This window comes from Piliocolobus tephrosceles, chromosome 6, assembly GCF_002776525.5.
Source record: "Piliocolobus tephrosceles isolate RC106 chromosome 6, ASM277652v3, whole genome shotgun sequence".
Classification (NCBI taxonomy): Eukaryota; Metazoa; Chordata; class Mammalia; order Primates; family Cercopithecidae; genus Piliocolobus; species Piliocolobus tephrosceles.
The window spans coordinates 71,453,107-71,473,765 of NC_045439.1; the positions used below are offsets into that span (position 1 = coordinate 71,453,107).

General features: G+C 36.5%; 1 protein-coding gene, 1 non-coding gene and 1 pseudogene across 7 annotated transcripts in view; 1 reads left to right on the forward strand and 2 right to left on the reverse strand.

Annotated features, from left to right (window-relative positions):
• Positions 1-20,659, forward strand: part of RALGAPA1 (Ral GTPase activating protein catalytic subunit alpha 1) — a 280,919-nt gene that overhangs the window by 37,882 nt on the left and 222,378 nt on the right. For all 6 annotated transcript variants that reach the window (XR_002725793.2, XM_023189633.3, XM_023189637.2 and 3 more), the window contains exons 4-8: positions 1,780-1,837; positions 10,325-10,368; positions 12,067-12,244; positions 15,412-15,527; positions 20,128-20,266. Coding sequence is in view for 5 of the 6 variants with exons in the window: in XM_023189633.3 (XP_023045401.1) it covers positions 1,780-1,837; positions 10,325-10,368; positions 12,067-12,244; positions 15,412-15,527; positions 20,128-20,266 (535 nt within the window). In the remaining variant the exon portion in view is untranslated. The remainder of the gene's footprint in view (positions 1-1,779; positions 1,838-10,324; positions 10,369-12,066; positions 12,245-15,411; positions 15,528-20,127; positions 20,267-20,659) is intronic.
• LOC111524461 lies at positions 5,936-10,276 on the reverse strand (annotated as a pseudogene).
• On the reverse strand, positions 15,845-15,990 carry LOC111524499. The gene has a single exon (XR_002725803.1). It is a non-coding gene; the product is annotated as a small nucleolar RNA SNORA31 (small nucleolar RNA).

Consider the following 20,659-nt stretch of genomic DNA (forward strand, 5'->3'; position numbering starts at 1 on the left):
ATTGAATTTGGAACCTCTGTTCTTTCACTTTCTAGCTTTGTAACCTAAGTGCACTACCTAACCCATTTCTTCATTTTATTGAATGAGATAAACAAACCCTCCTTTTGAATGATTGCAAGGATTAATGCAAGGTATATTAATATATCATTATATAATAAAGTGCCTAGTGTTTGACCCTTATGAGCATTCATTTAATGGTGTTCTAAATAATAGTAAGAACAGCAATAACAATAAACACACAAAAATGTCACTCAGCAAGTGGATGAGTATTGAGAACACTGTTTAGTAGTAAGATAGCTCTTGATCGAGAATAATCCACACAGGTATAATATTAAGGGAAATAAAAGGCAGAGTTTTGAACATATTTTTGTAAATATTTTATTACTAATTAATGGAAACCTATATATGTTAGCTTAACTATAGGGCTCCTAAAATTGTAAATCCTGCTCTCTGTCCAGGTGCAGTGGCTAACGCTTGTAATCCCAGCACTTTTGGAGACCAAGGCAGGAGGATTGCTTGAGGCCAGAAGCTTGGGCACAGCCTGGACAACATAGTGATACTCCATCTCCACAAAAATAATAAAAAAAAAATTGAGCTGGGCATGGTGGCACACACCTGTAGTCCTGTTTGGGAGGCCCAGATGAGTGAATCGCTTGAACCCATGAATATGAGGCTGTGGTGAATCATGATCACACCACTGCACTGCAGCCAGGGTGACAGGGTGAAACCCCCACCTCTTAAAAAAAATTTGCTCTCATACCTATATCCATCATAGCATCTGAGTACCTTTAGTTTCACATGATTAACTCAGTATAAATATTTGATGGGGTTCTTATGAAATAAAAATATTTTCTCTAGGATTATCAAAACAGGAGAAAGAACCATTAGAAGAAAGAGAAAATGTCACAAATATTAACATCTGGAAGAATTGAAACTCATCATGATATCCACAATATAGAAATTCTAAGAATTGCTAGACATAGGGGCACGTGCCTGTATTCCCACCTTGTTGGGAGGCTGAGGCAGGAGGATTGCTTGAGTCTGGGAGTTCAAGGCTATGGTGCACTATGGTCATGCTTCTGAATAGCCAGTGCACTCCAGCCTGTGCAACATAGCAAGACTCTGTCTCTAAAGGGGGAAAAAAAGAAAATCTAGAAATAGTAAATAAGTATTTTAAATATATTAGAATTGGCATTTAATCATTAGGAAAACATATGCCTTTTATATTATTGTAAAATATGTAATTTGTTAATTTCTTGTTCCAAGTACTGGTTAGTATTGCTTATTGTTTTTTGAGGTTTTCAAATAGTGATCAACATGCCAGTGCTAAAATAATGTCAATACTATCAGATTAGCTTAGGTACTATTTTGTAGTTTTTTGTTTGTTTTATTTTGTTTAGAGATGAAGTTTTGCTCTTATTGCCCAGGCTGGAGTGCAATGGCGCGATCTCAGCTCACTGTAACCTCTGCCTCTCGGGTTCGAGCGATTCTCCTGCCTCAGCCTCCTGAGTAGCTGGGATTACAAGTGCCTGCTGCCTCACCTGGCTGATTTTTGTATTTTTAGTAGAGACGGGGTTTCACCATGTTGGCTAGGCTGGTCTCGAACTCCTGACCTCAGGTGATCCACTCACCTCAGCCTCCCAAAGCGCTGGGATTACAGGTGTGAGCCACTGTACCCAGCCTATTTTGTATTTGTTGTATTTAGTGAGCCCTTTTGCAGGATGTGAACTCATTACTTGGTTTTATTCTTTTCTTTTTTCTCTTTATATTGATTTTTAGAAAATTTTACAACTTCTTCCAGAAAGAATTCATCAACGATGGCAGTTTCATAGTATTGGTAAGTAATTCAAGTATGTATTTCATATTTGAAACAAAGAATAATATATGAAAAATGCTCTTTAATGGGTTGTTGGCTGAAATGAATTAATAGGTGATGCTTTAGTAAAAAGAAAATAAAGAATACAAGAGCAGATTGACTAGGAATATAAGAAAAATGATAGATGAAGGGTTTGTAGTCAAAATGCCATAGGAAGTTTTTGGATCCACTGCTTCCTTTATTCTGATACATTAACAATGATGATAAAACTATAAAACAAAAAAGCAAGATTAGCATCAAGACAAATATCTCTGTGAATCAGAAATGGAAGAAAAATGCAAAATGCCAAATAGAATGGACATTTGTGTTGTTTCTAATTTCTTTACTTATTGTTTGCTAGTTATATTTGTTTTATTGTATATTCCTTTGGATTTACTACTATGATAGGGTTATATCTTCTGTGAATGAGTACAGTTACTTTTTTTTTTTCTAATTGGATGCCTTTAATTTCTTCTTTCTTTCTTTTTTGTTTATTTTGCCTCCAGTACAATATTGAATAAAAGTGGCAAGAAAGAGCAGACATTCTTGCATTATTCCTGATTTCAGGGAGAAAGATAATGGTCAGTCTTTCACCATTATATATGATTTTAGCTGTAGTTTTTTTGTAGATGTCTTTTATCCAGTTGAAGAAGTTCTGTTCCTAGTTTGAGAGTTTTTAATCATAAGTATGCATTGTAATTTGCCAAATGCTTTTTCTGCATCTATTGATGCGATCATTATCAGTGTCATTGGTGCTTTTGTCATTTATTCTATTAATATTATGTATTTTACTAATTGATTTTCAAGTGTCAAACCAACTTTCCATCCCTGAGGTAAATCCTATTTACTATTTATGGTCCTTTTTATTTGTTCCTTACTTTGGTTTGCCTCTCTGTTTATGATGAATATTGTACTGTATTTTATTTTGTCAGTATTTGGCTTTACTATTAAGATAGCTATAGAAGTTTAGAAGTGGTCCCTCTTCTGTTTTCTGAAAGAGTTTGTGAATGAGTGGTAGGTAGCATTTTCTTCTTTAAATAGTTGATAAAATTCAAAAGTGAGGCCATTTGTACTTGGACTTTTCTTTGTGATATTTGTAATTATTACTTCAATTTCTTTACTTGTTATAGGTTTATTCAGATTTTATATATCTTTTTGAGTCAGTTTGATAATTTGTTTCTTTCTAGGAACCAATTTGTTCGTAGAAAGTTGTTTAAGTTATTCCTTATGGTAATCCTTTTAATTCTCATAGGGTCAATAGTGATGTCCCCTTTCATTCTTTTTTTTTTCCACATTACAGAAACTATTTATTTATTTATTTATTCATTCATTCATTCATTCATTCATTCATTCATTCTTTAGTGGTTTCAACTTTATTTTTAGATTCAGGGGATACATATGTGGGTTTGTTACTTGTGTTTATCTCATGATGCTGAGGTTTAGGGTATGATTGATCCTGTCTCCCAGGTGGTGAACATAGTACCTAATAGTTTGTTTTTAAACCCTTGTCCTTCTAGTACTTCCCAATGTCTATTGTTGCCATTTTTATGTCCCTGAGTACCCAATGTTTAGCTCCCACTTACAAGTGAGAATATGTGATACTTGGTTTTCTGTTCCCATGTTAATTTGCTTTAGGATAATGGCCTCCAGCTGTATTCATGTTGCTAAATGTTGCTACAGAGGACATGATTTCATTCTTTTTAATGGCTATATCCGCTTCATGCTTGATTTTGATGATTTATGTCTTCTCTCCTATTTTATTGGCCAGTCTAGCTATTTGTCATAGTTGTTGATCTTTTCAAAGAACAAACTTTTGATATCATTGATTTTCTTTATACCTTTTCTGCTATTTTCTTGTTTTCCATTCTAGTCTTTGATATTTTAAATATATATATATATTTTCTATTTTTTATATTTTATTTTTTTTGAGACAGAGTTTCGCTCTTGTTTCCCAGGCTGGAGTACAATGGCACGATCTCGGCTCACCACAACCTCTACCTCCCAGGTTCAAGCGATCCTCCTGCTTCAGCCTCCCAAGTAGCTGGGATTACAGGCATGTACCCCCACACCCAGCTAATTTTGTATTTTTAGTAGAGACGGCGTTTCTGCATGTTGGTCAGGCTGGTCATGAACTCCCGACCTCAGATGATCTGCCCACCTCGGCCTCCCAAAGTGCTGGGATTAAAGACATGAGCAACTGCACCCAACCTACTTATTTTTTGTAGTACTGTATTTATTATTATTATTATTTTTAAGAGACAGGATCTTATTCTGTCACCCAGGCTAAAGTGCAGTGCCATGATTGATCATGGTTCACCGAAGCCTTGAAATGGGCTTAAACCATCCCCCCACTTAGCCTTTTAAGTAGCTGGGACCACAGGTGCACACCACCAGGCCCGGCTCACTTTTTAAAATTATTTTTTTAGAGACAGGGTCTTGCTTTGTTGCCCAGGCTGTTCTCAAACCTTCAGCTTCAAGCAGTCCTCCTATCCTAACCTCCCAAAGTGCTGGGATTACAAGTGTGAGCCATCATACTCGACCTCTTTTATTTTTTATAAAACATTCTGTGGCAAGCCTGATGCCCAATGCCTGTCATCTCAGCCCTTGGCAGAGGCTGAAACAGAATGATCACTTGAAGCCAGGAGTTTGAGACCAGCTTGAGCAACATAGTGAGACTCTGTCTTTAAAGACAAAAAAAAAATTTTTTTAAGTTAGCCTCACTTGTTGGCATGTGCCTGTAATCCCTGCTACTCAGGAGGCTGAGGCAGGAGGATCACGTAAGTCCAGAAATTCAGGGCTGCAGTAAGCTATGATCATACTGCTACACTCCAATTTGGGTGACAGAACGAGACACAATCTCTAAAACATGAAAATAAGGACAGATGTGGTGACTCATGCCTGTAATCCCAGCACTTTGAGAGCCTGAGGCAGGTGAATCGCTTGAGCATAGGAGTTTGAGACCAGCCTGGGCAACATGGTGAAACCCCACCTCAGAAAAAAATACAAAAATTATCCAGACATGGTGACTCCTTCCTATAGTCCCACCTCCTTGGGAGGCTGATTTGGGAAGATCATCTGAACTTGATGAGGTCAAGGCTGCAGTGAGCAAAGATCATGCCACTGCACTTTAGCCTGAGTAAAAAAATGATACCCTGTCTCAACAACAACAACAACAACAAAATTAAAAAGAGAAATTCTGCTTGCTTTGGGTTTAATTTACTATACTGTTGTGATGCTCTCTTGGCTCACTGCAACGTCTGCCTCCTGGGTTCGGGCGATTCTCCTGCCTCAGTCTCCTCAGTAACTGGGACTACAGGTACATGCCACCACATCTGGCTAATTTTTGTATTTTTACAAAAATTAGGGTTTCACCATGTTGGCCAGGATGGTCTCGGTCTCCTGACCTCATGATCCACCCGCGTCAGCCTCCCAAAGTGCTGGGATTACAGGTGTGAATCACCGTGCCTGGCCCTGTTTCTAGTTTTTTAAGATGTAACCATAGAATATTAATCTGATAGATTTCTTCTTTTCTAATAGATATTTAAAACTATAAATTTCCCTCTAAGCTTTGCCTTAAATCCGTCCCATAAATTTTAGTATGTTGTGTTTTCATTTTCGTTCAATTGAAAATATTTTTTCATGTCTTTTTTATTTCTTCTTCAACCCATAACTTATTTAAGAGTGTTATTATTTTTAAGCTCTTCAAATATTTGATGTTTCCACAATTTTTTTCCTTTTTGATTTATAACTTAATTCCTTTGTCATCAGAAAAAATATTTTTGCATGATTTTAATCTTAAAGTTATTGAGATGTTTTGTGGCCCAGAGTATAGGCTCTCTTGAAGAATGTTCCAGTGTGCTTGGAATGAATGTTTATTCTAGAGTCATTTAAAATATTAAATTTAGTTTTCAATATGGTATTCAATAAAAATTATTAAATTAATGTATGGCAATTATGTGATCATTGAAGAACAAGAAAGGACTTGAATGAATAAATGGAATTTTGTGCAATATTCATAGGAGATAAACTTGATAGTGTAAAGGCAACAGTTTTTTAAAAATTTGCATGATATATTTATCCCTACTGTATTAGAGAGACAGAGACTAACTTTTCATTTTCAAGGATTGATGAACAATCATCCATAAGTTCTTGAAGTTGAGTAACAGGAAACTTGTTTTTCAAACCATTTGGCTACTATAAGAAGCTGCTAGTCACAAAATGCATGTCCACTAAACTGCAGTCCTATTGGCAACCCTTGGTTTGAGAGTACAACAGGGATACTCACTGCTGGCAGTCCTGCCATATTTACAGGTTGTGTGAAAATATCATCCTGGGCACTTCCTGTTCTGTGGTCTTCTTTGATGAACTCCAAGTATGGTACTGCGTCACTCAAGGTGGTGTGGGAGTTAGCGTACTCCAGAGTTAAAAGCATTCACAAAATCATTAGCAATGAGACATCTCACTTTCTGTGCTTTGATGAAATAATTTTCGTATTTTTATGTTAACAAGAAAACATTTCGTGAGAGAATTCTTCCTCTTACAAAATCATTGAACCCTTCTCATCTGTTTGCAGCAGCCATGGCTTCAGTAGACACATCAGTGTCACATCTGTGACCATATTGTAGCCCATCAGATCTTGCTATACTCAATACTGCTTCTGATATGCACAATAGATGGTAGCAGACAATTGAATAAGTGATGTGAGAAAAGGATACTTCAGTTACTTTGGCCCCCTCAGACTCAAAGAGGTCAGCAGCTTTGGACCAAAGAGACTGTTCTTCACTTGATAATTCCAGTACAAGATATTCCTTTGGAATTCCTATACATAGTTTGCTCACATTTGTCAAACTGGGAAGCATGAATGGTTTAACAGGATCCTGTACTGTAGTAGAATCCTTAGGGTCGTGTCCAGCTAGTACACTTAAGACAATTGCTGCATCATCCACATGTCTGGTTAAGAGTCCTTGCACATCCATCGAATTCTCCGGGGAAATGTGACCATGATGGAAAACTAAGCCACAGCTTGGTTTGAAACCAACAAGCCCACAGTAGGCAGCAGGATTTCTGATCAGTCCTCCTGTGATCCTAAAGCCGCATAGCGTGTAAATGCCAATACGGCAACTGCACTCCCACCTGAGCTTCCTCCAGTTATCAGCCAGTCTGAATCTTCATTCTCAAAGTGGAGATTCTACTTCCTCTTTTCTCTATATTGTTTTGAATAACTCCAGGGGTTTTTAACTGGTCCAAATATGCCATCTGTGTCTCCAGTTCTCATAGCAAACTCATCTAAATTTGTTTTTCCATTAGTAGAGTTCCCTAATCCAACAGCTTCGGAACTACTATAGCATTACCTTTCAGCATATTTGATGCACATGTAAGACAATAATTTTTGACTGGGTGCAGTGGCTCACGCCTGTAATCCCAGCACTTTGAGAGGCCAAGGTGGGTGGATCACCTGAGCCAAGGAGTTTGAGACCAGCCTGGGTAACATGGCAGTACCCCAACTCTACAAAAAAAAAATAGAAAAATTAGCTGGGTGTGGTAGTGTGTGTCTGTGTTCCCAGCTACTGGGGAGGTGAGAGGATAACTTGAGACAAAGAGGCCGAGGCTGCAGTGAACCGTGATTGTGCCACTGCAGTCCAGCCTGGGTGACAGAGCAAGAACCTGTCTCAAACAAATGAATTTGTTAAGTATATATATAAATATTAATGTCACACATTAATATTTATCAGTATTAAATATATATACCATTATATCAAATATATATCATGTATATCAAATATATATATACACACACATATAACAATTCTTAACATTCCTATAGGGATTTTTAATAGCCTAACAAATTTATCTTAAAGTTTATATGTAAAATAAAAGCCAAAGCAATTTGGAAGAATAACAAGTTGGACCAAGAGGGTGTTGTTGTGGCTATTTTCATGCCTGATAACAAGATAAATTATAAAGTTATACTAACAAAGGCACTGTTACTGATGTAGGGATGGATAAGTGGGTGAATGAAAAGGAACATGGAGATGAGCCAAAGACCTAAGCTTATGTATGGAAGCTTGAAATATGATTGAGATGGCATTTTAGTTCATTTGAGCATCATAAAACCCAAAATAGTACTATACTTGGTTTTCCATTTGCGAAAAACCAAATTCTCTTCCACCCACAAGGAAATACATTTCTGATAGATTTCAGGACCTACATGTGAAAAGCAACACATAAAAACTTTTTGAAGTGAATATTTGGTTTATAATTTTAATGTAGGGAAGGATTTCTTTAGACAAAGAAAGAACACGTAAGAAAGAAAAACATTGGCAAATTGATTATATTAAAATTTAAGGCCAGGCATGGTGTCTTATGCCTGTAATCTCAGCACTTTGGGATGCCAAGGTGGGCAGATCACTTGAGCTCAGGAATTTGAGACCAGCCTGGGCAACATAACAAAACCCCATCTCTACAAAAAATACAAAAATTATCATCCAAGCATGGTGGCATGTGCCTTTAGTCCAAGCTATCTATCTGGGGGCTGAGGCAAGAGGATTACTTGAGCTCAGGAGGTCAAGGCTGCAATGAGCCATGATCATGCCACTGCACTCTAGCCTGGGTGACAGAGTGAGAACCTGTCTCAAAAAAAAAAAAAAAAAATTTAAAACTTATCTACATCAGAAGATACCACCTCCCCACCCACCAAAAACTTGATTGAATTGTTTGGGATAATATATTTTCAATTCATAGAAATAGACCCAGAAGTAGTAATACAGAAGGAACTCCTCTCATATATATATATATATGTGTGTGTGTGTGTGTGTGTGTGTGTGTGTGTATATATATATATATATATATATATATATATACATATACGAAGAAAGCCAGGTGTAGTGGCCCACACCTGTAATCCCAGCACTTTGGGAGGCCAAGGTGGGAGGATCACTTGAGGCCAGGAGTTCCAGATCAGCCTCGGCAAGATAATGAGGCCCTCTACAAAAAGTACAAAAATTAGCCAGACCTGGTGGTGCACATCTGTAGTCCCAGCTACTCAGGAGGCTGAGGTGGGAGGATCACCTGAACCCAGGAATTTGAGGCTGCAGTGATCTACGATTACACTGCTATTCTCCAGCCTGAACAACAGAACAAGACCCCATCTCTTTGAGGGGGAAAAAAAGGACAACTAAATTGAAAATTGTACAAAGGATAAAATAGGGAAACCTTGAATGGCCAAATTAAAAGATGTTCAGTGTCGCTAGGAAATATCAAATGAAAGCAATATTAAGATAGTTAACATACATCAGATTATCAAATATTAGAGCATCTGTCAATGTTTTGTGCTGCCAGCAATATGGTACTAGAGCCCTCCCATATACTGCTGGTAGTACTGTTAATTGTCACAACTCCTTTGGAGAGAATTATCTAATATTTGGTATAGCTGAAAGTAATTTTATTCCTATTTATATACCTCAGGGAAACTCAGGTGTGTACAGGGAATCATGAACAAGAACTATTTATTATGGTACTCTTGGAATAGCAAAACTCTGAAAACAAACCAAATGTCTTAATATAAAGATGATAAATAAATTTTGGTATGTTCAGACAGTGGAATAGTATGCACTTCTTAAGATGTATTAACTAGAGCTACATTGATAAGTATAGATAAATTTGTTAAGCTAATGTTGTATGTGAAAAGTAACTTATAAATGACTTTTAAAAAATAAATGGCTTGTATGAAACAGTTTTATATTATTTTTTATGGATTTATAAATGTGTAGTAATAATATAAAAATATTTTTGGAAATGATTAATACCAAAGCCTGGATAATGATTTCCTCTGGGGAAGAAAGGAACAATATGATTTGGGCCTCAGTGATACCTGTACAGTAAAGTAAAACATTGGAGATAATGCAGGTAAGTGAAACAAACATGGAACTACGTGTAGATTTATTCATACTGAATGGTGGACCTCTGCAGGTTTGTTCATGTTATTTTCAGTATTTTATTGTAGGTTTGAAATATTTCATGATTGAGAAGAAAAAAAAATTAATGACTTTGTGAAACTTAGAAAGTTAGTATAATGGAAATATTGATTAGGAAATATTACAGTTAAGGATGTTCATATGGTTAACTAAATGAATATTTTCTACAGTGGATTTCATTTGGATAGTGATAAAGTATTTTATTCTTAGTCTAAATAAGAGATTTATAATAGATTGTTGTGTTAAATGCAATTTCGGGCCTAGGTTTTGTTAATTTAAAAAAATCATGTTTAATTGCAATAAAGCATGTGTTGAAAAGGTGATTCTTTTTATATGCCCTTCTGATCCCAAGTATGGCCAGAAGGATATAAAGGTCACCAAGAATAATTTGGAGGTTGCCAAGGACTTACTTAAAAGTGTTTTCAAGTCTGACCGAGAACTCTGACATTTACAAATAGATAAGATGTGAATATTTAAAATCATGTTTTCTTTTTAGGATTGATTTTAAAGAAACTACTTCACACAGGAAACTCCTTAAAGGTACAACTATGTTTATTTTCTATGACTTTAAAAATACTGAGTAGAACATACATGCCACCTGTTAACACTTTTCATACCTAAACTTTTTCCTAAAGATCTTTGAATTGTCTTCAGTTTATTTAATTGAAGTGAATTCACTTAAAATGTAGCAAGAGGCCAGGTGTGGTGGCTCACTCCTGTAATCCTTGCACTTTGGGAGGCTGAGGTGGGTGGATCACTTGAAGCCAGGAGTTCGAGACCAGCCTGGCCAACATGGTGAAACCCTGTCTCTACTAAAAATACAAAAATTAGCTAGGCGTGGTGGCACGCACCTGTACTCACAGCTACTTGGGCAGCTGAGGCAGGAGAATTGCTTGAACCCTGGAGGCGGAGGTTGCAGTGAGCTGAGATCATGCCACTGCACTCCAGCCTGGGTGGCAGAGTGAGACTATATCTAAAAAAAAAAGCAAGAGTTTGTTTGACAAACCATTCTAGGTTGACTGGGGACATTGAAAAATTGTTGTACTTTGCCACTCAGTGGACTCATTCACCAGCAATCTTTCCTCTTTATGGTCCCCAGAAGAAAAACATTATTTAGTCATTCGACAGATTATTCTTCATTCCACCATAGCCACTATTAGATGCAGAGGGAAGTAGGGGAGATACATACATACGTATATATATATATAAACGTTGTTGTTTCTTTTTCATTATGTCATTGTACTGTGATAAGAGAAGCTGCCCATCCCGAAAATATCTTGCTGTAGGTTAGGTAAAGTAACATTATTACAGGGGCTTTTGACTTCATGGCTTGAGTATAAAAGTACAAAGGAATAAGCCTTCCTGTAGCTTTTCTCCTGTTATCTGTCCAAACCATGAAAGTGACAGCAGTTGAATACCTTTGACAGTGGCCACGAACAAGCTCTGATTAGGTAATTTCCAAAGCTATCAGTGAGATTACGTAGTGGAAGAATGAGTGTTTTACTTATCAGAGATTGAATTTTCCTCTATTTCTCTTTTACTGTTCTTATGCTGAGAGAATGTTCATTAATCAATTAAAATATTTATTGTCTTCTGTGTACAGGGTATTGTTTTAGGTGCTTTAATAGAGTAGAACAAAGTTGCTATCTTGGAGCTTAGAATCAAATAATAAGGAAATGAGATAATTTCAGAGAGGTTTTAAATAATTTTATTTAAATAATTTAAATCATTTTATTTTAACTTAATAATTTTAATAATTTCAGAACTTTTCAGGGGCAAGAACATTGAATTCGCAATGTGCCGGGATCCCCATAACCATTCCTCCTTTTACCAAACTCATTCTCACTACTAACAGTCATTGTTCTCTCTCTTCTTGCTTCTTGGATTAGACTGGTGGTGATGGGAGGTAGGCAAGGAGGGAAGTAGACAAGAAGGAAATGATTTTCTAATTTTTATAAATAGAAATTATAGAATAAAAATTACCTGATGCCTTTAGAGAACAGATTCATTCTATACTTGTTAAAAATCCATGCATTTGTATTTCCAAATAATGATTTCAATAGATGCTATTGGTATGTCTTGTCTCTCTCCTCCTCCTCAACTTCCCCTTCCTTCCCTACCCTGCCTTTTGAAAGTATCATTCTGTAATCATCATCTAGAGAACTTTGTTTTTCAAAGGAGGGAAGTATTTCCATTATAAATAAAAATATTGTCTATTTTCATTTTATTTTATTTTAGATTAGGCGAGAAGGTGTTCGTCTTTTCTTACTGTGGTTGCAAGCTCTTCAGAATAACTGTAGCAAAGAACAGCTCTGGATGTTTTCATGCTTAATCCCTGGATTTTCAGCACCACAGTCTGAACATGGACCTCGAACTTTAGATAATCTCATTAATCCTCCACTCAACCTTCAAGAAAGTAAGATTCATGGGATGTTACCTGTCAGTATGTTTAAGCTTTTATGTAGTCTCTTAGTGTATTTTTTCAAATGTCTGTGCATTAATTAACTGGGTAATCCAAGGCAATGTTTTAAAACATAGCTTTTATTATTATTCAGGTATCGTGAAGTCAACAGATCAAGAAAGCTGTTGAAATAATAGTTTGTTACTCACAGTTCCCAAGCGGAAGGGGCATGCCATGCCACAAGGGCTACGTGGAGAAGCACCAGAGTTGGTCAGGAGGCAGAGGGAACCAGGAAAAACATGGGCAAGAGTCTTTATTATGATTTCTGTGGCAAGAAACAGGCAACCCAGGTTAAGCAAGTTTAGGATTAGCTAGTTTGAATAATTCCAGTGGGCTCTAGGGCATAAGAATTGTCCCTAGTTGTCTAGTACCCAGTCCTTTTGTAATTAGGGCAAAGGAGTAGTCACCCTGAATGTGAGTGTAGAGGAGGTGGTAGGGGTGTGGGCTCTGGATTGCTTGGTTTGAATATGAAAGGCATGCTCACAGGCTAGTCACTTAGTGTCTCTAGGAACTGGCTAGCCCTGGGAAGGACATATTCTCTCTAGAATCAGTAAGGCTTCAGAGGTGTAAGCATCAAAAACCTGTGGTTAATACAGATCATTTAATATTTTTCATTAATTACTATTACATATCACCTTGTATCCTGGAGTTAATTGGATGTACATTGAAGTACAAGTGTGTTTTATTTTGTCCATTAGATATGACTGTGAGAATGTTATATGTAAATTGAATTTTTATAAATTTTCATAAATAGTAGTGCTATTTAAAAATTTATAATTTCAGTGATGTTTAATTTTTGCTTTCATTCATTAGTAAGTCTTTGTGCTTTTTACCTTAATTTTTTCTAATATTCCTTTTTTTTTTTTTTTTTTTTTTTGAGACAGAATGTCAATCTATCACCCAGGCTGGAGTGCAGTGGCGTGGCCTTGGCTCACTGCAACCTCCACGCAACCTCCACCTCCTGGGTTCAAACAATTCTTCGGCCTCAGCCTCCCTAGTAGCTTGGGCTATTGTTGCCTATGCTGTAGTGCACTCCCATGATCGGCTCACTGTGACCTCAGACTCTTGGGCTCAGGTCAATAACTGGGACGACAGGCGCATGCCACCCACCACACCTGGCTCATTTTAAAATTTTTTGTAGAGATATGGGGTCTTGCTATGTTGCCTGGCTGGCCTTAAACTCTTAAAGTCAAGCAGTCCTCCCACCTTGACCTCCCAAAATGTTGGGATCACAGGTGTCAGCCACTATGTCTGGTTTACTTAACAGATGTTCTATAAGCATTTTTTCTTCTGCCTCTCTTTATAGAGAGGTTTTCTTTCATCACTTTTTTTTTAAGAGGTAAGGTCTCAAAGCTGTGTTGCCCAGATTAGAGTGCCGTGGCTTTTCACAGGTGCGATCATAATGCACTGTAGCCTTGAACTCTTGGGCTCAGGCAGTCCTCCAGCCTCAGCCTTCCTGAGTAGCTGGGACTACAGATGCATACCACCACACCCACTCTTTCATCAGTGTTTTTGCGGATGGCTTTAAAAATAATTATTATTCATTTTAAATACATTTGTGACTGACTTCTGCCCCTTCTCTTTTTGAGAATAGAAGTTTTGCTTTTTAGTCTATAAGATGTGGAAAATATGGAATCTCTGTATACTCCCCAGCGGAGACTAAGACATATTTATGGGAAGAGTGGGTTTTAAGGGGATTTTTATAGCTTCACAAAATAAAGCTTTCATAAAGTGTGTTCTTCTATATGATGACAGTGGTCCAGGAAGTCCAGAGTACAGATGATAAAGTTTGTACTTTCTTTTTCTTTTCTTTTCTTTTTTTTTTTTTTGAGACAAGAGTCTCACTCTGTAGCCCAGGCTGGAGTACAGTGGCGCAATCTCGACTCACTGCAACCTCCCCCTCCCAGTTCAAGCAATTCTCGTGCTCCACAGTAGCTGAGATTACAGGCACATGCCACTACGCCAGGCTAATTTTTTGTATTTTTAGTAGAGATGGAGTTTCACCATGTTGGCCAGGCTGGTCTCAAACTCCTGACCTCAGATGATCCACCTGCCTCGGCCTCCCAAAGTGCTGGGATTATAGGCATGAGCCACTGCGCCCGGCCTAAATTTTGTATTTTTAAAGAATAATTTTTAAAAATGAGTGGCAGAATAACATACCATATATTATTTAAGAACTGAAATCTACTTCTGTTGTGAGCTTGTTGGTTGATATTTACTGAGAGTCAGGTTTAGGGACCTACATGTGTTTACCAGGTACTAATTGTTCAGCTTAGGAAATATTTAAGAGAGTTCAGCTAGTTGTGGGTTGACTTTCTTGCATTTGCATTTATTATAATGAATTTTTTTGAACATCTGAAAAGTAAAAAATATAAAACTTTCTTATTTGGTAAGTTAACAGATTGGTACTTTGATAAATAACTGCATTATTACAAATGTTTGTCATCTTACGGAATTTTTGTAATGGCAGTCTTCATGTGAATTTCAAATTGCCAGAAGTTCTTTCTCAGCTGAGATGTTACATACTTGTAATCACTGTGTTATTTGTCTGTCCATCCCTTTGTCACATTCTCTTAATCAAGGGTTCACAAAACAGCTGATTATTAAAATTTGTGGCCAGGCACGTTGGCTCACACCTGTAATCCTAGCACTTTGGGAGGCTGAGGTGGGCAAATCACCTGAGATCAGGAATTTGAGACCAGCCTGGCCAACATGGTGAAACCTCATCTACTAAAAGTACAAAAAATAGCTAGGTGTGGTGGCAGGAGCCTGGAATCCCAGCTACTTGGGAGGCTGAGGCAGGAGAATTGCTTGAACCTGGGAAGTAGAGGTTGCAGTGAGCCAAGATCGTGCCATTGCACTCCAGCCTGGGTAACAGAGTGAGACTCCATCTCAAAAATAATAATAATGATAATAATAGTAATAATAATAATAAATAAATAAAATTTAATGTTGTGATCAAGTATCAGGGATGATCTCAAGATTTATTTCAAGGATCAGTCTTTAGAAAGTTTTCAAGCAATTTTCATTGCATACACATTTTGCAGTTAAAGTTTATTTGGTTATATTATTGTTTTACTAAATTTGTTTTGTAACTATACTATTCTTTTGTCTTTGGATAGCTCAAGTCACTATAGAAGAAATCACTCCTCTTGTCCCCCCACAATCAGGAGATAAAGGGCAAGAAGATCTCACAAGCTATTTTCTTGAAGCACTTCTAAAATACATAGTAATTCAGGTACTTGTTATCTTCTTTGATATCACACTCCTTACTATCCTATATGGGTGATTCCCTTTTCTCTCTCTTACCATTATTCTGTCATAGTAGATATTTGCTTGTTTTCTTTTTGTCAGGGAGGTTGGAGGGGAAGGGTCAATGGCTTGCTTTTAATTAGCTTTAGTTTTTAAGCTTTTACAAGTGTAATCAACCAAGTGATGGTGGTGGGGGATATTTCCTACACTTGTCATGTAAACTCAAATTTTAGATTCTTCTTTGGGGTAAAATAGACTCTTCACTCTACAAGGGTATTCCTGAGTTACAAAAATTCTCTCTTCATGTGTTTTCCCTGTATCCCTCTATTCATCCTTGGTTGCCACAATAAAAAAGACAGAAAGTACAAGGACTTGTTTTTCTTGCATCTGTAGTGGAAACCTTAGCAGCAGACAGTAACTGCTCCAGGTCTGTCACATAGTAGATGCATATATTTGCTTATTTTTTTGAAGAAGTGACAAGTTTTTGCTATTGAAAATACGTTAATATCTCTTTCTCAAATCATTGGAGGGATGATGACACTCAGGAATCCAGAGAGGGACATTTTTGCAGACTCTTTATGTGTATACCTTTTTATGTGAGACAGTTGCACTTATTTTCTAATCCTTTCATTTGTAATCAGCAGTTGTGATACTTCAAATGAAAAGCTGAAAATTGTTTGATTTAGGAATCAATCTGCCAATAGGGAGGCGGGCTGCAGGATGATCTGGAGAAATGTAATTTACACTTAAACCTGTTTGTATCTTTTGAATTTCTAGGTGCATGTATTTTGCAAGGTAACCTATTCACCTTTAGATATAAAGTGTACATACCCTGATTGATGAAAACGCTTTTATTCGCACATTTCTTGTAACGGCTCCAAACACAAAAATTCCTTATACCTCAGAAACAAACATTATAAAGTTAATTTGGACCCTAAACTAGATTGCCAGAGTTTGAACCCTGATTCCACATTTTACTAATAGTGTGGCCGTTGGCAAATTACTTAACCACTTGCTGTTTCTGTGTCCTTATTTGTAAAATAGAGATAAAAATAACACCATTTTGGTGTTTGAGGCCTAAATAGTGAAAAGTGCTTAGAATAAAATATTGCACAGCACACCGTAAGTGTTCTGTAGTGGGCAGATGTTATGATCATCATTGTTATTACTAGTTTTTCTTTAAAAAATACTTTTGTACTTCGTATGGATTTAAAATATTGCTTTACTGATTTATTGAGCTATAATTGATACACAATAAACTGCAACATTTGAAATTTACAGTTTAATGAATTTTATTACATGTATATATCCGTGAAACCTTTACCACAATTAAGATAATGTATATATTTATCACCTCTAGGCATTTTCTTGGATCTTTGTTTGCTTTTTTGTTTGTTTGTTTGAGACAAGGTCTTGCTCTGTCACCCAGGCTGGAGTACAGTGGCCCAGTTATGGCTTACTGCAGCCTCAACCTTCTGGGCTCAAGTGATCCTGCCACCTCAGCCTCCCAAGTAGCTGGGACTACAGACCACCGAGCCAGACTAATTAAAACTTTTTTTTTTTTTTAGAGCAATAAGGTCTCACTCTGTTGCCCAGGCTGGTCTCAAACTCCTAAGCTCAAGTGATCTTCCCACTTGAATCACAGCCTCGCAAAATGCTGTGATTATAGGTGTGAGCCACCATGCCCCTTGGATCCCTTTGTAATTCATCCCCTTGAATTACCACATCATCATTTTATCCTTAGACATCCATTGATCTGTTTTTTGTCATTATAGAATAGTTTGCATTTTCCATAGTTTTATGTAAATATAATCATAGGGTACATTCTTTTTTTGGTCTTGTTTTCAGTTTGATTATTTTGAGAATTGTCTGTCTTGTATGTGTCAGTAGTTTGCTCCTTTTATAGCATTCCACTGTAGGGGATGCACTAGTTTATCCAGTTATTTGTTCATGGTTATTTGAGTGGTCTCAAACTTTTGGCTATTTAAAGTAAAACTGCTATGAATATTGGTAAACAAGTTTTTGCGTGAGCATAACAGTAGAATGGTTGGGTCAAATAGTAGGGGTATATATTGACTATTTAAGAAACTACCAAGCTGTTTTCCAAATGACTGTACCTTTTTACATTCCACTAGCAATATGTTAAGACTTATACAGTTGCTTCATATGCTCACCAACAATTGGTATGGTCAATTTGTAATTTTAGCCATTTTAGTGAATGTGTAGTGGTATCTCATTATGGTTTTAATTTGTATTTCCCTAACAGCTAATGGTACATTGAATATCTTTTTATGTGCTTATTTTTCATCCATATATCTTGGATGAAGTGTCTGTCCACTTTTTTTTGCCCATTTTTAAATTGGGTTGTCTTATTAAGTTTTTTATATGTTTTAGAAAGAAGTCCTTAATCAGATGTATGTTTTGCAAATATTTTCTTCCAGTAGCTCATCTTTCCATTTTCATAGCATTTTTTTAAGAAGTTTTTTGTTTTGATGAAGTCCACTATACCACTTTTTTAATGGATCTGACTTTCGGAATTGCTTCTAATCTTCACCTAATCAAATGTCACAAAGATATTCTGCGTTTTCTTCTTGAAGTTTTATAGTTTTTTTGTTTTACATTAAGGTCTGTGGTCCATTTTGAGCTAATTCTGATGTATGAGCAATGTTGGCCTTAATCCTTTGATTAAGGTAGTGTCTGCCAGGCTTTTCCAGTGTAATATCGGTAAGTATTGCACTGGAAAATCAACAAGTATTTTGTGGGAAGTACTGTTTAGCTACCTAAATATTCCTTTTCTTATAGAAATTTCACACATGTTTTAACATCCATTGAAGGCTTTTGACTTTGTAGTTATGAGGGTTATTACCAAATGGTAATTTTTTAAAAACAGCTTTTTTGAGATATGATGCACATTTTGTACAGTTCACTCACTTAAAACATACAGTTCATTGTTTTTTAAGTATATTCACAAGGTTATACAACCATCACAGTGCAATTTTAGTGCTAATAAGAAACCTCATACCCATTAGGAGTCAGTCCTCTTACCCCCAACCCTTTCATCCCCAGCCCTAGGCAAACATGAATTGATTTTCTGTCTCTATGTATTTGCCTGTTCTGGACATTTCATGTTAATAGAATCATACAATATGTAGTCTTTATTGACCAGCTTCTTTTACTTAGCAAATGTTTTCAAGGTGTATCCATGTTGTAGCATGTATCGATACTTCGTGTTTATTGTGCTGAATAATATTATATTGTATACATATACAATATTTTGTTTATCTCTTCATCAGCTGATGAATATTTGAGTTATTTTTACTTTTTGGCCAACTGGTGATATTAATTCCATCATTAATTCTACATTCAAGAGTTGGCTACATACTGTAGGAAAAAGCTTTCTCCCCTCCCCATTTATTTACTTACTTATTTATCTCAACATGGATTTATGCATTCCTGTGAATTCATGTGTTAGTATTTACTACAGTTACTAATTTTGATGCTCAGATTGTCCTAAATTTGTCTAGTGGAAGTTCCTTCAAGCTAACTTCTATACCTTTGAATTGTTTCCATCTTTGAGCACTTCCGTACTTTCTGGCACCACAAGATGTTCCAAGCTCATCTCATACCTTTCTTGCTCTCTCTGAAATCTGCTGCTTCTCTAAGGAGCTGTCATTCATTTTAATGAAGAATTGTATTCACAGACACAGACACACACAAATCCATATTCCTATCTGTCTGTCTATGTATCTGTCTGTCTGTCTATCTATCATAATGTTAATTCATACCCATTTTCCAAATTTCAGTCTAGAACCGCAGGGTTCACTCCGGTTTTTTCCTTTCCGTATTTATAACTCTTACCTGTCAATGAGAAATGTGGCTCATATTATTCTCAGTATGTTTACTTATTTAATCAGTTCCCCCTTGTGTATGATCAATCTCCTGTTGCCACAATTGCCCTCCTCTGCAGACATTCTCCTTAACTTGATTGGGTTCCATTACCCCATTCTGGGCCTTTGCCAACCACCTGCTTGGATGTCTTTCTCATACCCTATATTATACTACTGTATCTCTTTCTGTCCTCACTTCTCCCACTTCGTGGACACCCTCCTCACCCCTCTCAGACTGTGAGTCCCCACTGGGTTGCTGCCTCTGCTGTACCCTCTTTATGGATGCCCTGTGTCCTGTGCTCAGGCTCTGATTATCTGCACTTGACTGCTGCTACTGCTTACATACACACACTCCTACCACATATGCTTATGTATTTTGTATGATTTTTTAGGCTGAATTATTCAAGAAGGGACAAAAGGGAGAGAACTTTAATATTTTTATCATTAGTAGGGCCAACTTTTATATAATTTTCATAGTTTTTTGAAGCACACTTCTAGGATTTTAAAAACAATATGCATAATGTACTTGTTTGACATTAGACCAATTTAAAAGATTTGTCCTTACGCTATGTATCATGATCTTTAGTGTTAACAGTTCAGTGTATTGCAACCTTTTATAAGCTTGTTTATAATTGCTAATACTTCCTTTTAAGAGATTCTTTCTTCTGGAATGATTCTAATTATATAATTTATTTTTAGGTAAAAAGTTTAGAATGGAAGAACAAAGAAAACCAAGAAAGGGGATTTTCATTTTTGTTTTCACATTTTAAGAAATATTACTTGCCTTATATTTTTCCAAACATCTGTAAGGAAAACAGTTTATATCATCCTATACTTGGTAGGTAATGTTTGGAATTTTCTGAAAGATCACACATAAGAGTAAAATAATCTCTCACTGTAAAGCTGGCATTTGTTACTGCAGGAAACTGATCATATTTTATACTTGTATTGGTTGGTACAGATATGATACCTAGATTCATACTGAAAGCAAATTTATATTAATAGGAAATTTTCAATGAGAATGAGTTTTTTTTTTTTTTTTTTTTAAGAGACAGGGACTCACTCTGTCACCAAGGAGGCTAGAGTGCAATGGCATGATTATAGCTCACTGTAGCCTTGAACTGCTGAGCTCAGGCAATCCTCCCATCTCAGCCTCCCCAGTAGCTAGGACAACAGTCATGCACCACCACATCTGGCTAATTATTTTTTTTTTTAGAAATAGGGTCTCCCT